General features: G+C 41.8%; 1 protein-coding gene across 1 annotated transcript in view; it reads right to left on the reverse strand.

Moving 5' to 3' along the window:
* mast4 (microtubule associated serine/threonine kinase family member 4) overlaps nucleotides 1-15,296 on the reverse strand; it is a 184,276-nt gene extending 168,980 nt beyond the window's left edge. Inside the window, exons 1-2 of the mRNA XM_080743788.1 lie at nucleotides 15,074-15,296; nucleotides 12,821-13,103 (exon numbers count right to left, since the gene is read on the reverse strand). Of these exons, the coding sequence (XP_080599914.1) occupies nucleotides 12,821-13,072 (252 nt within the window). The 5' untranslated portion in view covers nucleotides 13,073-13,103; nucleotides 15,074-15,296. The remainder of the gene's footprint in view (nucleotides 1-12,820; nucleotides 13,104-15,073) is intronic.
* Nucleotides 15,297-16,034: the final 738 nt, after the last annotated feature.

Genomic DNA, 16,034 nt, shown 5'->3' on the forward strand with positions numbered 1-16,034 from the left:
GTGTACCGATTTGCGTGATTTTTGGATAAAATCTCAAGGAGTAATATCCAAAAATGTGTTTTACATAAGTCGGCCCAAAGGTGGCGCTATAAAAGGCTTATGTGAAAAATGCAGGGCAAAGGTTTATCGTTAGCTTCTAGGGAGTGCGCTTGCAAAGTTTGAAACTGATCGGTGGAGTTATAGGTAAAACCACAAATCGGCCTGTTATAGCGCCACCATGAGGCTGATTTCAAAAATTTTAAGTGGCATTTCTTCTTCGACCTAGTGGGAACGTGTGTGCGCGATTTCATGATGATTGCACTTTGCGTTTGGGATTTGAGGCATTTTGTTCCAAACGGCTCAATCCTACAAACTTTGTTAGCCAATCTTAGCCAATCAGGATGGAATATGCAAAATCGGACAGATCCGTGTTGATCACATGACTGTGGAGATACTGCCTACCGATTTGTAGGATTTTTGGCCAAAATCTGTAAGAGTAGTGCACCAAAATGTGTTTTGCGAACATCGGCCACTAGGTGGCGCTAGAAAAGGCCCATTTGAAAAATTTAGGGCAGAGGTTCTAGATTGGCATCCAGGGAGTGTGTGTGCTCACTTTGGCAGCGTCCGGGCCAACGGCGACTGAGATTAGGTGCTCACAAACTGCGAGGACGCACGGACGCACGCACGGACGCACGGACGGACGCACAGACGGACACACGGACGGAGGGGAAAACATACTCTCCCTCAGCCTTCGGCTGGTGGAGACAATAAAATCAAGGAATTATTAGAAAACTAAATGTTTAATAAGTAGTGAAAATAGCCAAACTAGAAGTGCACAACGCATCGCTGTTTTCACTAGTTTAGGTGCTGAGGCCTAATTTCTCTTCTGGGTCTTAAAAAGCTAAAAAGGTCTCTAGGGTTTACAGATGATGATGATATGAGATGTACTTTATTAATCCCTGAGGGGAAATTGAGGCGTTACAGTAGCATAGTGTGACAATACATAAATAAACTACTGGACAAACAGGAACACAACAAACACAAATGGACACAATCACAAACGACCAGAGTCAACATATGACTCTATGCATAAGGGAGAGAAGAGTTCTTATACATGTGAGTAGTGCAGTTTAGGGCATTCACCAAATATTAGAATATTAGAATATTCGAATATCAAAGTCACTATTCGACGTTGTTCACCAATGTTCGAATATTTGCGCTTTTTTTTTTCTCTTTAAAAAATATATAGTTTATAAAACTTGGCTAGATAGGAAGTCATAAGAATGAGTTGTCAATGCCCCTGGTGGATGAATTTGTTAATGCTCTATACTAGGGGTTCTCAAACCTTTTTAGGCTGTGACCTCCAAAATAAACATATTTGAACTGGGGACCCCACCCTGACAAGCACTTGGAATTGTAGGTATTACATTTAATGTGACTCTGTTCCGCAGATAAATATTGTGAAAATAGCAGATCTGCGTTGCGAGGCGTTGTGAGCATGTAGATCGACTATGTTCACAATGTTCGTCTCTTGCTTACTTAATATTTGACAGTTTGTCCAGTCCTGTCGAATATTCGACTATTCGAATACTTTGAGGTTGAATAATTAGAATACTAAAAATCACTATTCGTGAATGCCCTGATGTAGTTTATAAGGAACGAGACACAAAAAGAGCCAAACTTCCAGTTCTGCGGGACTGAAATGCCTTGTTGACATCCAGGGGTCAAGAGGGGAACGGACAGACTGGTTGGGGCTGAGAGAGAAATGCAACATTTAAACTCTCTCACCACACAGGTATGTAGAAGATCAACTCTGACTGAACTCACTGCACGCTCAAACCTGGAGGGGCAGCGGTAATAGGGGGGTAAAATAACTATAAACTATAAAGTAAATGTACTAAAAGCACTGTACAATTTTGAGTTATGTGTACTTTACCTGAGTGATTAATACTCTTACTTCTACTCAACTACATCTCGGACCCAAATAATGTAGTTTCATCTCCACTACATGCATTTGATAACTTTAGTTACTTTGCACATATAAATTATAATATTATAAAACATAAATAAACCAACTTAATTTTATACCTCCATTACCGTGGCTGAAAATAGCCGATCTACAAGCTCAATCAGGGGTTCAGCGTCTTGCTCAAGGACACCTCCGACACTATAACTCTGGGGGAGCCCGGGATCGAACTGGGAAGCGGACGCTCTACCTCCTGAGCCACTGCCAGCCCTTTAACCCATTTAGGCCTAGACTTATTGACTGTTGAAAAATAGCAGATCTACAAGCTCACAGCGTGGCACTCGCTGTGAGCTTGTAGATCTGCTATTTTTGAAAAAAAGTCGTGAAAATGTGTGCAAATCTTTGAAATATATGTATTTTTAGAGCGAACGTTTGTAACCTAAATTTTGCTTCTGGGTGGTCCCTGGAACTAGATATTTTGAGATGGGGGTCCGTGGCCAAATAAATATCAGTTTGGGGGTCCTTCACAAGAAAAGGTTTCACTGACGTAGTAGTCTCTCAAGAACAGACTAACTGATCTCCAGTTAAGTGAAAAGGACCTTTTCTTTGACGATGGCTGGCCAGATTGCTGACATAGAAACACAGGTTTTTCAAAAAACCTTAGAAGGATTCCAAAGACACTTATAGAATCGGGTCAAAATTCTAATTGTCACGATTTTTAGTTAAAGCATAAAATAATGATACACAAAATGTGTAGGCCTACCCGTTCTCAATGTGTTAAAATAAAGGTCTGCTTACATGGAGGGTAACAACACACAGAGACCACCCTGTATGTTGTTACCCTCCACGTAAGCAGACGTTTATTTTATAGCAACACACTGCTGCTAAACACTGTCAGCCCAATACAAATGTTAACACAACGGCCCACAGTGATGACTTAACAATGTTTGAAAGCTTGACAGAAGAACGCCGTTTACACTTCCAGACGTAAAACCCTTTCTACATTCGCTACAGCACGGTGTCCCAAACTGCAGGTCAGGACCCCCATGGGGGTCCCCCGAATGCATTTGGGTCCCCATCCGGAATCAATGGGGGTACATTTATTGTAATCGAATGATTGTCTTTGAATGCGTAAACAAAAACAAAGAAATATTATTGAACTCAAGTCTCCATGGCATGTGTAATCAATATTTGGGCGTGAACTAAACATTGTTTTCTCACTCAACAGTAAACCAACATACAGTATCTTTCTAATACCAAATTGGCCAAATGTTAGATTAGCAAAAGGCAAACATTGTTAAAATAGACAAAATACAAGCTCACAACGCACATTGTGAACTTGAGTTTTGGAGATTTTCTAATTTTTTTCACTTTTCATTATGCATCTGTGGAACAGAGTCAAACTAAACGTAATGTTTACAATTGACAAAAGTGCGTGTCAGGGTCAGGGGGGTGGGGGGGTCCCCAGTTAAAATGCGATTCTTTTGGGTGTTCGCGGCCTGAAAGGTTTGGGAACTCTTGCACTACAGCTTATGTCCATACCACTGAACCTCACTAAAGTAGAGCCACGTTTCTATTGGCTGGGGGTGATGATGAGGGCCTCTGCTTTAGAGAGATACAAACTTCTCGCGGCACGTTGTAAGCTTAGTTCTGTCACGGTCATTACATAACATAACGGCCTGCTTTCTGTCTCCACTTCCCGGCAGAACTGTAATGTTTATGACTGGTAGGAAGTTGTAGGTTGAAGGCTTAATCCAGGGGTAGACGACCTCGGGTACAGGCGGTGCCAACATTGGCACAGGAGAGGGTGATCACTGGCACACTGGAGGAGTTTTATTTTAAAATAAAATGTATGAAAAAAATAAATCTATTGCCTGAAAAGTAAAGGTTGGTGAAGCAGTAGCACCTGATGAATTGAATACACAGGACCACAATAGAAACAACAAGGCCCTCGTGATATTTTTTGTAATCTTTTTTTTTATTTATTGTGATCCATATACAGTACAGTTGCATGACCCAATGATGGGTCCCGACCCACTGTTTGGGAACCTCTGCTGTAGAACCACACTCAGAACCACATTTTCTGCAGATTTTGGTATAGCGCGGTGGTTTTCAGCCAGTGGTCCGGGGACCACCAGTGGTCCTTGAGGGGGTTCCAAGTGGTCCCCAGCTAAATGATGGAGAGTTGGTAAATCCTTATAGATCTCTGCATTACTTAATTTACAAGACGTCTACACAATTAGAGATGTGGAAGAACCTTTATTTTGATTGGCCTGTTATCTTTCCTATGGCACCAACATCAATACAGCATGGAATTGTGGACAAAAATCCTATCCAACGATAACAACATATTCTAGGTTTTGGGTCTGAGAGGCTAAATGTCATCAAATGGTGGTTCTGTGGCTCAAATGCAGAATAAAATAATAATGGACCTTGATGTGATAAAGGTTGAAAAACACTTGTATAGAGGGGAAAAAGAGGATGTGACAAAACCTCTCTTTAGAGAAAATAAATCATTGTCTGTAATTAGCCGTTAAGTTTAACATAATAATGCTCCTATTCTATTAAACGTAATCAATTTCATATATTTTCCCTCTTGTTGTAGGCTATTTGATTAGTTATAACTCGCAATCTGTGAGCTCAATGACACTTACATGATGGGGAGAACACTAATTATCCTAATTATTACATCTCCAAATGAAAATGATACACACTCTTTCCAAACTATCATCTGTTCCAAGTGCCACTCCAAAGACAATCATTTCTGCTGAAGGATACTCAATGAGCCGCCCAATACAGGACAATATGCATTATTAACGCGAATACAATTTACAATTCAGGCATTTAGCAGACAGTCTTAGTCTGGAGGAGTGACTTACAATAAGCATAACCTCGCGTAGCCAGGCTGACTCATCTGCCAAGAGAAAAGCCTGGTGACCACATGAGGCAAAGTGTTTAGAAGTTGGGATTTCCGCCTCGTTTTTCGACCAATCACAGTGTGGTGTTCCTGAAAATCTATTCCGGTCCGCCCGTTCCGTTGCAGTGGTTTAAATGAGGGAGTCTGGTGTACTTCTACAATAGTTTTGTTTGAAATTCTCCGCAAAATCCATGTTTCTAAAGAGACAGTTAAGAGCTATGGTCTATGATGGAGTGTGGATGTTTCATGATGCAACTTCCCTTAATCACAACACTTTCGCCACTTCCGTTTATGCAACGTACAGTACAGTACAGTACAGTACAACGCAGGTCACACCCAGGGTGCAATAAGCAAGGACAACGCAAATGCATAGAAATAGTAATCTATGATCATAGGTAAACCATGAACCTGTCATTAGTCTAACAGTAGAATAACCCCGAAAATCTGATTTCACAATTTCACATTTTCAAGATGTTCAGTCTTTGCAGTTACTGATGTGTTTCAAGGATTAGTTTATTAGGGCAGTTGTTCTCAACGTGGGGTCCGGGGACCCCCAGGGGTCCTTGAGGGGAGTTCCAGGTGGTCCCCAGCTAAATGATAGTTGGGAACCAAATGGACCCTTATGGGTCTGTAACTCTGAGAGTGTATAAATGGAACCAAATGGACCTGTTAGGGTCATTTGTACACTCTCAGAGTTACATACATTAACATTGATTATAAATTGGGGTCCCAGAGATAGAAATGCCATTAAATGGGGGGTCCGTGTCAAGCTGGGGGTCCTTGACTCCTTGATGGTTGAGAATCACTGATAGAGCCCTAAAAAGCTTCTCTTTTATGGGGGTCCCTGGCTTATTCTTTCAGATAATAATAATGCATTTTTATAGCACTTAACCAATTTCTCAAAGTGCTTTCCAATGGTCCATTCATTCAAATAGGTGTCCGTGGGTGGGCTAATAACTAACAAGTGTCACTTTAGTTTAGGGGTCCTCTGAGGTTTGAGAACCACCGTTTAGGTCACACTGCTACCCCAACAAGCCTCCAGTGAACCACTGTTTAGGTCACACTGCTACCCCAACAAGCCTCCAGTGTCCAAACAGCATAGACAAACTGACAGAGGATGAATAACACGTTACACAATCCCTGTCCCAGTCTGACTGTCACACAGTTTATGTTGGGGGAGTGAACTCACTGAGTATGAGTAGAGCCAGGGGCGTCACAAGGGGGGGAAAAGTGGGACGGAGTTACTAGGGCCCGCGGTGCCGCGCTGTGAGCTTGTAGATCTGCTATTTTTGAAAAGCAGTGAAAATGTGTGCAAATCTTTGAATATATGTAATTTTAAGCGAACATTTGCAACTCAAATTTTGCTTCTGGGGGGGTCCCTGGAACGAAATATTTTGAGATGGGGGTCCGTGGCCAAATACATACATAGAAATACATTTTGGGGGTCCTTCACATGAAATAGTTGGAGCACCACTGACATAGAAACATAGGTTTTTCAAAAGGGATTTGAAATATTCAAAGACTTGCACACATTTTCACAATTTTTCAATAGCTAAAGCAAAAAAAAATGCGTAATAATGTGTTCCCTGTCTAAATGGCTTAAACCCCCTCCCTCTATGAAGAACATTCATGGGGGGCCCGCAGTGAATCCTTGTACCCAGGGCCCAGAATTTGGTGTGACGGCCCTGGAGTAAAGCCAGCAAACCTCAGTCTAACCAAAGTGTTAAGACCCGTCACCATCATGAGGCATCTGGGCCTTGCCCCCAACATACCTCACTGACTGACTGCTTCTCCTGAGTGACACCCACAGTCTGGGAGTGACAACAAGGACCTGGGAAAACCCGGGGATTCCACTGTTTGTTTTGGCAGACGGGGATGTTTTGGGACAACCAAACCAACAGTGAAATAAAAAAATAAAAAAAACACACACACCAAATTACAGCGAGAGGGTGATGTATGTGAAACAACCTAACCCTAACCTTAACCTTAGCGGCACTAATGGGACGTCTGACTATTTCTCCTTTTTTTATATTAACCACTTGAAACCTAATGTGTCCATATTCTGAGAACTTTAGCCAAAAATAGCAGGAGCTTGTAGATCGGCTGAGCTTGTAGATCTACGGCTATTTTCGGCAAAGAGGTTTTGTAAAAAAAAGAGCAGATTAAGTACAGAGTGAAAGGTCAAGTGTATTATGTATTGACTGTTCAAGTGTTTAAATATCTGCAAACACAAATTGACATGAATCCAAAATACACTGATTATTGTGCTGTCAAACGTTTAAACTATTTTGAATATATGAACATGTTGTGGGGGTCCCTGCTTCATCTCTCTCAACTAAGGGGTCCTTGGCCTGAAAACGTTGAAGACCCCTGCTCTACAGGTGAACACTGCAGTGGTTGATAAGTGCTAAGTGCGTCTATGGAGGGAGATGATGGGTTTAAGGGCCTTTCACACAGAGCACTATAACTATAAAAGTAAGTGCAGTGACTCCTGGTCGCTGGCTGACATCATCACACACCGACGTAATGCTGTCACATGGTCCAAGCACTGGCACTGTCATTTCAATGTGACACTGAAGGCATAACATAACCCGAAGGCAGCTGTAATAGCCAGCATAACATAACCTCTCTGTCTGTCTGTCTGTCTGTCTGTCTGTCTGTCTGTCTGTCTGTGTAGTGGGAGAAATATGTGAAAAAGGTGTTCACTTCCGGCAGAAAGCGTGAAAATTTGCACCTAGGGGTATTTTTGTGCGCTGAATTCAAAAATTGACGGTCCCAAGCACTTTTCTCAAATTCACTTTTCTCTCATTCACTTACCATAGGGTTAGGGTTAGGAAAAAAGGACCCCCCAAAAATCTTCTTTAAGTAGCATGTGAGGGGTCTATCTAGGGGGTTTTCATGATTCTGAATCCACTCCAAGCATTTGTTTTGCACAAAAAACATTCCTTGGGCAAGAAATGGACCCCACAAACTATGGTTTAGTGATGAGTCATCACTTTTCAAAGTTTTATTGTGTCCATTTCTCGGAAAGGAATGTTTTTCGTGCAAAACAAATGCTTGCAATGGATTCAGAATCCCGAAAAACACCTAGTTTGACCCCTCACATGCTACTTGAAGAAGATTTTTTGGGGGGTCTTTTTTCCCTAGTATGGTAAGTGAATGAGAGCCACCAGATCCCATGGGAAAAGTGCTTGGGACCGTCAATTTTTGAATTCAGCGCACAAAAATAAGCCTAGATGCAAATGTTCACGCTTTCTGCCGGAAGTGAACACATTTGCCTTTTTTTGTTACATATTTCTCCCACTACTGTCTGTCTGTCTGTCTGTCTGTCTGTACGGTGAGGACAGCTTGTATGTAGAGCTGTCACAATTATTAGTCAAATCGCAATTATTTGACAATCAAAATCATTTTGCCATAATTGTTTCCATGGTGAAAGATGTATTTTCAAACATTTTCAAAAATAGTGGAAATAGCCGATCTACAAGCTATCGGCTATTTCCACTATAAATGTTCTTTTTAAAGTATAAAGTTGTCATACAGTACATGTCAGTCATTTATGTGTGTACAATATTTAGGTTATGTGTCATATCTGCCATGTGCAACTTCAAAGCCTAAAAGCCAAACAGAAACGTAATTGTCAATGACAAAAAAACAAATAAATCGTTAATCGCATTTATTTGAGTGACAATTAATCGTCATGTAAAATGTCATAATCATGACAGCCATACTTGTATTTATCATGGGAGTCGCTCTCCATTCCGACATGTCGCCACTCCGAAATTGACTTCTAATTGTCGGAGTGGCGACACTCCCATAGGGGTTAAGTTTAGGGTTAGGGTTAGAGATAGGGTTAGTGTCGGAATGGAGACATGTCGGAAAGGAGACATGTCGGGATGCAACCAATTATCATAAGGGTTACTTTTCAGTAAATGGGGCAACAAAGTAACCTGCGTTTGCAATGGATCCAATGCAGTTAGTATTTTAGTTGTAATCTCTTGTTAATACTTTTCAGTGGTTCAACAGGCACACAACCCACAAACACACTTTAAAAGGTTTTCAAAAATACAGCTCTAGAGCTTGTAAATCGGCTATTTTTGTAACTTTTGTGTGACGCTTGCAGCATATGACGAAGTAGGGTGTGAATTATGAAGGATTCGGATGCATAATAAATATGAGTTTTCTGCGCCGACGCTGCAGCCGTAAAGCCAGCCAGCATAATAACTCTACTGTAACATGATTTCACTTGCAAACCTTCAAAGCCAGAGGTCAGAACATAAGCCACAGTAGCCTGATAAAAAGGTTAATTATTAGCTATATGGAGAGGTAACAGTAGCCAGGAAATCCATTCACTGCTGTTTACAAATAGATTGACATTTGTAATGTTGTTCTGGACTATAACATCATTCTCTCTTTCTTTTATGGTCTCCACCAAGCCGGACGGCCAAAGGCTGGAAACTATGTTTTCACGCCTGTCCGTCATTCTGTCATCAGCTAATCTCCGCTATAGGCCAACGCTTTGGCCTATAGCGATTGGACCGTAGGTCGTACAGTCAAATTATCCCCCCCCCCCCATATTCATGAAGCAACGAGAATATATTTTGCCACCATTTTGCGTTTTCTTCAAAACACCAAACACTCTTTATCCAAAAACTCATGTAACGGAGGTGATCCGAACCTCCCCACCCGGCTTCGAACCCGGGTCTCCCGCGTGAAAGTCCAATATCTTAACCATCACCCCAAAGGGACATCCCTATGGAACGAGAGCAGATACTACACACTAAAAACTCATGGGTCATTTCTTGACCCAAATCATGGGTCATTTGTGTTAGGTCAAATTTCGGGGTCATTTCTCAGAGCCACAACCCTTCCTTGAGTTATTGGGATATTATTTTGACCCAATTCCAGGGTTGTTCGAGTTAGGTAATATTTATCTGGGGGTGACCCGTTTTTGGGGTTAGTGGTAACCCATATACTTGGGTCAGTGGTCTAGCTTTGGGCCAATCAGGGGACAGGCACCATAAACCTGTTTGCAAAGCATGCTGGGAAAAGCATTTGTCTAGGTTTCCAGAGACATTTTCTAAGCTGTTGGGAGCTAAAAATGCTAAATATGTCATATCCATGTGTCTGCCTCGGCAAAATGTCTATGTCTGAATTTGATTTGTCAGTATCTGAGCCTAAACCCTAACCGTAAGTGTTTGGCTGCTAGCTTAGGGTTGAGCTCCCTCCCCCAGCTGGTCTGAAAGAGAAGAACTCATTGTAATTTTGAGATTATTTTGTTTTTCTTCTCTAAAGTATTCTGATTATAGTATTATCAACATTGTTGCATATATATTTAATCATGCACTTTTATGTTGATATTACTAGACTTTGAACAAATCATCTGTGAAGAAACCCTGAAACATTTCTGATATTATGTTAATGTCAGATAATATTGGCATTGTCATTCTCCAGACCATGCATATGTAGGTTGTATTCATTTAGCCCACTCAACCCAAAACTTGGGTTATATTGACTACAATCTTGGGTCATTTTAAACAAATAATTTGGTTATTTATTTGACCCAAATTATGGGTCAAAATTCATAACCAAATTTCTTGCGTTAAAATAACCAAACTGGGCATCGGTCCCTATTTGACCCGTGAGTTGGATCAAAAATAACCCAAGTTGAGTTGTTTTTGACCCAGTAGTTTTTAGAGTGTAGACTTTTGAGGCTTCAGGCTGGGGCTGCGACTCTCTCCGCCACACTCACCCCCTTTGACCTCCTCCTACGGGGAAGCCCGAATCCGGGTCACGGCACCAATGTAACGGAGGTGATTTGAACCTCCCCACCCGGCTTCGAACCCGGGTCTCCCGTGTCAAAGTCCAATATCTTAACCATCACTCCAAAGGGACATCCCTATGGAACGAGAGCAGATACTAGACTTTTGAGGCTTCAGGCTGGGGCTGCGACTCTCTCCGCCACACTCACACGAACCAATATGCATTATCTCTCATAGTCATGTGATCAAGATCTATCATTCTGACTTCTCATACCATGTCAGTTGAGATTGTGCTTAACTGCCTTTTCAACATTTGCGGGCCCTGGAGAGACAACCCCGGCCTTTCTAGCTACTACTTCTTTTCCTTTGTATTTGTGTTTTCTCTTGGTCTCTTGGTTAGTCTTATGTAAACTAAAGCCCTTTGAATTGCCCTGTTGAAACGTGCAATACAAAATAAACCCTGCCATGTCGGCTTACGTGGAATATTACGTGTAGGCCTAACTGGCTTAAATAATAATAGAGGATTCACTCTGCCATACGGTAGCTGGTAATTATCAGCGTTGCGTGTCCTGACCAGGGTTCCCACAGTGGCACTAACACATGCACGCAGAAGTCTGTCCAGTGCAACAAAAATGCTGGCTCGCATCTAACCTCGCCTCACCAGGCTTTTCTAGGGGGAAAGCATAAATGGTTTTATTAGGTAGGCCAGGGTTCCTCAATAGGCGGCCCACGGGCCGTTTGCGGCCCGCGGGGGGCTACTGTCTGGCCCCCACCAACCCCAGTAATGATGGTGGTATTAGAGCAGCAACAACACTAGTATATCGTCGTTCAGGTGGAAACCTTGTATCTCCAAATTTGTACGTTCTTTCGCAAAGTAAAGCTCTGCTTCATCATTCAAGGCCGTCTCACGAAAGTAGTGAAAACAGCAGATCTACAAGCACACAACGCCTCGCACTGTAGTTCTGCTGTTTTCACTAGTTTAAATCATTTTTAAAATGATAAATGCAACGGTTTTGGACATACAAGATTTTCACCCGACAACGACGATATCTGAACTGTCGCTGGAGTTGCGGGAACGCCACCGTCGCCCCCTGCAATGTTGTGGCCCTCGACTTGGTACCCTAGACATGATTCAATGTTGTGGCCCTCGACTTGGTACCCTAGACATGATTCAATGTTGTGGCCCTCGACTTGGTACCCTAGACATGATTCAATGTTGTGGCCCTCGACTTGGTACCCTAGACATGATTCAATGTTGTGGCCCTCGACTTGGTACCCTAGACATGATTCGGCCCTTGGGGAAAACTAATTGGGGAACCCTGAGGTAGGCCCTAAATGCATGTCCTTGAGCGCAGGGGAATTATTTTGGGTTAAAACTGAATCCGGTTTGATCTTTCCGGCCAAATTGTAGTCGTTTGAGAACTACCAACATGACAAAGTGTTTTCTGCTTTCGACGGAATCAAACCCCGAAAGGTGAAGGGATCCCAGACTAGGTCGCACCAGACCAGTGCACCTTACATTTAGCAGTGTGCAGGCACGACATCAAAGGGGGTTTTGAGCCCCCACCCTTTTATCTGTATGTAAAAGGTGCCCTCTCCAGACCATGAATGCAGTTTTTTTACTATGGTTTACTATAGCATTCAAGAGAATTGTCTTGTCCAAACTCTCCTGAACTCGAATGCATCATTTTATGTTAAGAGGATAGCCCTCTCTGTGTAGAAATCCATGCAGTTACGCCACATCTCCAGTATTGACTTGATTATGCTTAGTTCAGTGTGGTATCAAGCACCAAAAATAGCTGACCTCCAAGCTCACAACGCATCGCGATGCGACACGTTGTGAGGTTGGAGGTCTGCTATCTTCGATATTTTCACCAAAAGGCCCTTTTAGAAATGTCAGCATTTCGTGCCTCTCAAAACATTCTCTGCACGTCCCTGGCACAGTGGTTCTCACAGGCCCCTTTTCCACTGGGGTTGAACCGGTTCAGTTCTTATTTCCCCCATCTAATATTGAACCAGTTCAGAGTGTTGTTTCCACTGAAAGTGAATTGGTTCAGAACCATAAAAGTCGGTTCGGAACTGGAACCCCAAAAATGCCCGCTGGTTCCGTGAAAGCACCAAGGTTCCAACAATCAAGAACAAAACCACTTTTAGAACCAAAGTTTGTTATGGTGGAAATGGCTTAAATAGTAACGTTACCGTTAGGTGGGAGTGGTCTTCTTCATCTCCAGAGCTGGTGGTGATGTCATCATCATGATGAAGTCCCCCCATGGTGACGTTTAGACCTTCTTCAAAGCCCTCAGAGAGGTTGATGATGGAACCCTCCTCATCCTCATCAACGTTGATAACAGTGATGACAGCCTGGCCCTCACACAAGGTGTCCATCGTCAGACATGCAGACTTGCTTCTCTGCTGGCTTCCACCAGCAGAACCTCTGCCTTTCTCCTCCATGATACCAGATGTTTATGTCACAACAACACACCTGCATGGGAGAAGCACAACAAAAGAGGGGAAAAAACGTGAATAATAAACCAGTAAGACTCCCTAATCGGGAGATAATATACACAAACTTTAGAAGGCAATGGTAGCCAATCAGGAGGCGAAATGGGACAGATCCATGTTGATGACATGACTTTAGAGATACTGTGTCTGTGTACCGCTTTGCATGATTTTAGGGCAAAATCCGTCCAAAAATACACCAAGGGTCTTCAACAGGGGGTCCGGGACCCCTAGGGGGTCCTCAGAGTTAATACAGGGGGTCCTCCAAGTCTTGTGTGGTAGAAACTTTTTTCTTCGTTTGTTTTATATTAACCACTTGAACCCTAGTGTCCTTATTCTGAGAACTTTAGCCAAAAATAGCAGATCAACAAGCTCACAACGCCTCGTGCTTTGAGGCGTTGTGAGCTTGTAGATCAGCTATTTCTTTGGCAAAGAGCTTTGGTGTAGAGGGGAGAAAAGAGCAGACTAAGTACAGAGTGAAAGCAAGGTCAAGTTTATTAAGTATTGGCGGTTCAAGTGGTTAACTATCTGAAAACACACATTAACATGAATCCAAAATACACTGATGATTGTGCCGTCAAACGATTAAACTATATGGAATCTATGAACAGGTTGTGGGGGTCCCTGCTTCATCTCTCTCAACTCAGGGGTCCTTGGCCTGAAAACATTGAAGACCCCTGGTTTACACAAACCAGAGGGTAAAATAAAGTATACCAGAACAAGCCCAAAAGATTAAAAAAGGAAAGAAAGAAAGCCATAGTTCCATGGCTGGTAGGATAACGTTTCTATCACAAACATCTCTACTAGGTGAGCACTATAGGGACATGTGGGCACCTTGATATAAACATCATCATTACATGCTTCAACATCTGACAAATTGAGGTCTAATATTGCTACAAATTGCTACACAACCTGTACATATCCAGTCATTTTGGGGCATAAACAAGAGGTTGGCAGATATACTTAATGCATGTTCACATTATGTATACTTTACATTATTTAATGTATTTTTCAAATATTTTATTTTTTAACAGTTCGTACAAAATAGACATTTTTACATGGAGGTGCCCAACTGACCCAGTGGTGGAAAACATACTCACATGTTTTGCTCAAGTAAAAGTATCAATACTGCAATGTAGAAGTCTACATTTACTTTAGTAAAAGTACCAAAGTAGCCTATTGGCGTCAAATTGTACAATAGTAGAAAGTAGTCATTATGCAAAATGTCCCATTTCACAAGTGTTCATCAAATGTATAAAAGTAGCAGCTTGTAGATCTGCTATTTCCAAATGGCCAAAATGTATATAGAGCTGAAGTGGTTAGTGTGTGTTTTGTAATAATAACCAAAATCAACAAAGTAACCATTAAAGTTTTCAAATAATTGTAGTGGAGTAAAAGTATAATATTTGCCTATGAGATGTAGTGGAGTAGAACTGTAGAAGTACTAGTATAAGTACTGGAAAATACTCCAGTAAAGTACAAATACCTCATAATTGTCCTTAAGTACACAGCACTTGAGTAAATGCACTTTGTTAGGCTACTTTACAAATAATTGTGATGGAGTAAAAGTAAAATATTTGCCTATGAGATGTGACGTATGTGGAGTAGAAATATTGGACATTGGAAATACTCCAACAAAGTACAAATACCTCATAATTGTCCTTAGGTAGGCTACATTTGTAAGTAAATGTAGGCTACTTTGTTACTTTAAGCCAGTGGTTCTCAAAGTGACAGACTGAGCCAAACACAGGGACTCTGTGGGTTCCTTTATGGGGGTCTAAATTGAACCATACAAGTCGGTAACTCTGACAGGGTACCACATGGAACCAAATGGACCCGTCAGGGTCCATTTGGTTCCATTTGTACACTGTCAGAGTAAGGGGAGGCCACGTTTGAGAAGCATTGCTTTAATTAGGCCACTGTTTTTAAATTTAAAAAGCCATATCAACGCACCTGCTGTCCTGGAGGTTGTTGTCATCTCAGTGAAGTGGAGAAGAATAGTTTCTCTAGACTCTAAATATCCACTGTATCATGTAGACATGCATGGACATGGAGAACGCATGTTTCCACACGTGTCTGCTGTAGCTTTAAAGGGTTTAAAGGTCCTGGGGAGAAGCTTTTAAAAGGTGTTTTTGTTGGAAAAGAAGATGAAGTTGTGAATAAACTGACTGTGGAAGACACGACTCGCCTCCTGCTGTGAGTGTGTGTGTGTGAGTGAACTTCTGTGTGTGTTTGGAGCGAGTCGACCGTAGCCACGCCCACTGCCCCGCCCACAACGTGGGTTTTTATCATGTTAGACCACGTGGTTTCCCAAACAGTGGGGCGCGACCCCGTCCTGTGGGTCGCGGGGACAACATTTTTTTTCTTTTTTTCTTTTTTTTTTGTGTATTTCTTTTCCTACCCTATTTCAAAACATTTTCAAAAAACATTCCCCAAAAAGCTAAGATTTTCATGAAAAAAAAAGTAAATTCGTTAACAAATGAAAGAGAAATCTAAGAAATTCCATAAATCAGAAAACAAAATTATTGTTTAAGATGATGTGGAAATAGCAGATCTGCAAGCTCACAGCACGCATTTTAATGCTTAAATAAATGAAAGGAAAAAAATGCATTCAATAAACTAAACCATAAGAAATAGTCAACCATTGGCCATATTATCAAATAATATAAGAGGCAAAACATTTGAAAATAGCCGATCTACAAGCTCACTTAATGTATTAATAATGTTTTACTCCAAAAACACAAGTACACAGAATACTGTACGGCGTGTATGCTATTTGTATTAAATGCTTTTCATTGAGCCTCGTTTTGCCATATGGACATTATAGAAGTACTCTACCCCCACCTGGCGGTAGTTGTATGCATCAGCAGCACTAGATGGAACCAAGTTGATTTCATTCAGACATCAGACAGTT

The sequence above is a fragment of the Nannobrachium achirus genome (assembly GCF_963921795.1).
Source record: "Nannobrachium achirus genome assembly, chromosome: 15".
Taxonomy (NCBI): domain Eukaryota; kingdom Metazoa; phylum Chordata; class Actinopteri; order Myctophiformes; family Myctophidae; genus Nannobrachium; species Nannobrachium achirus.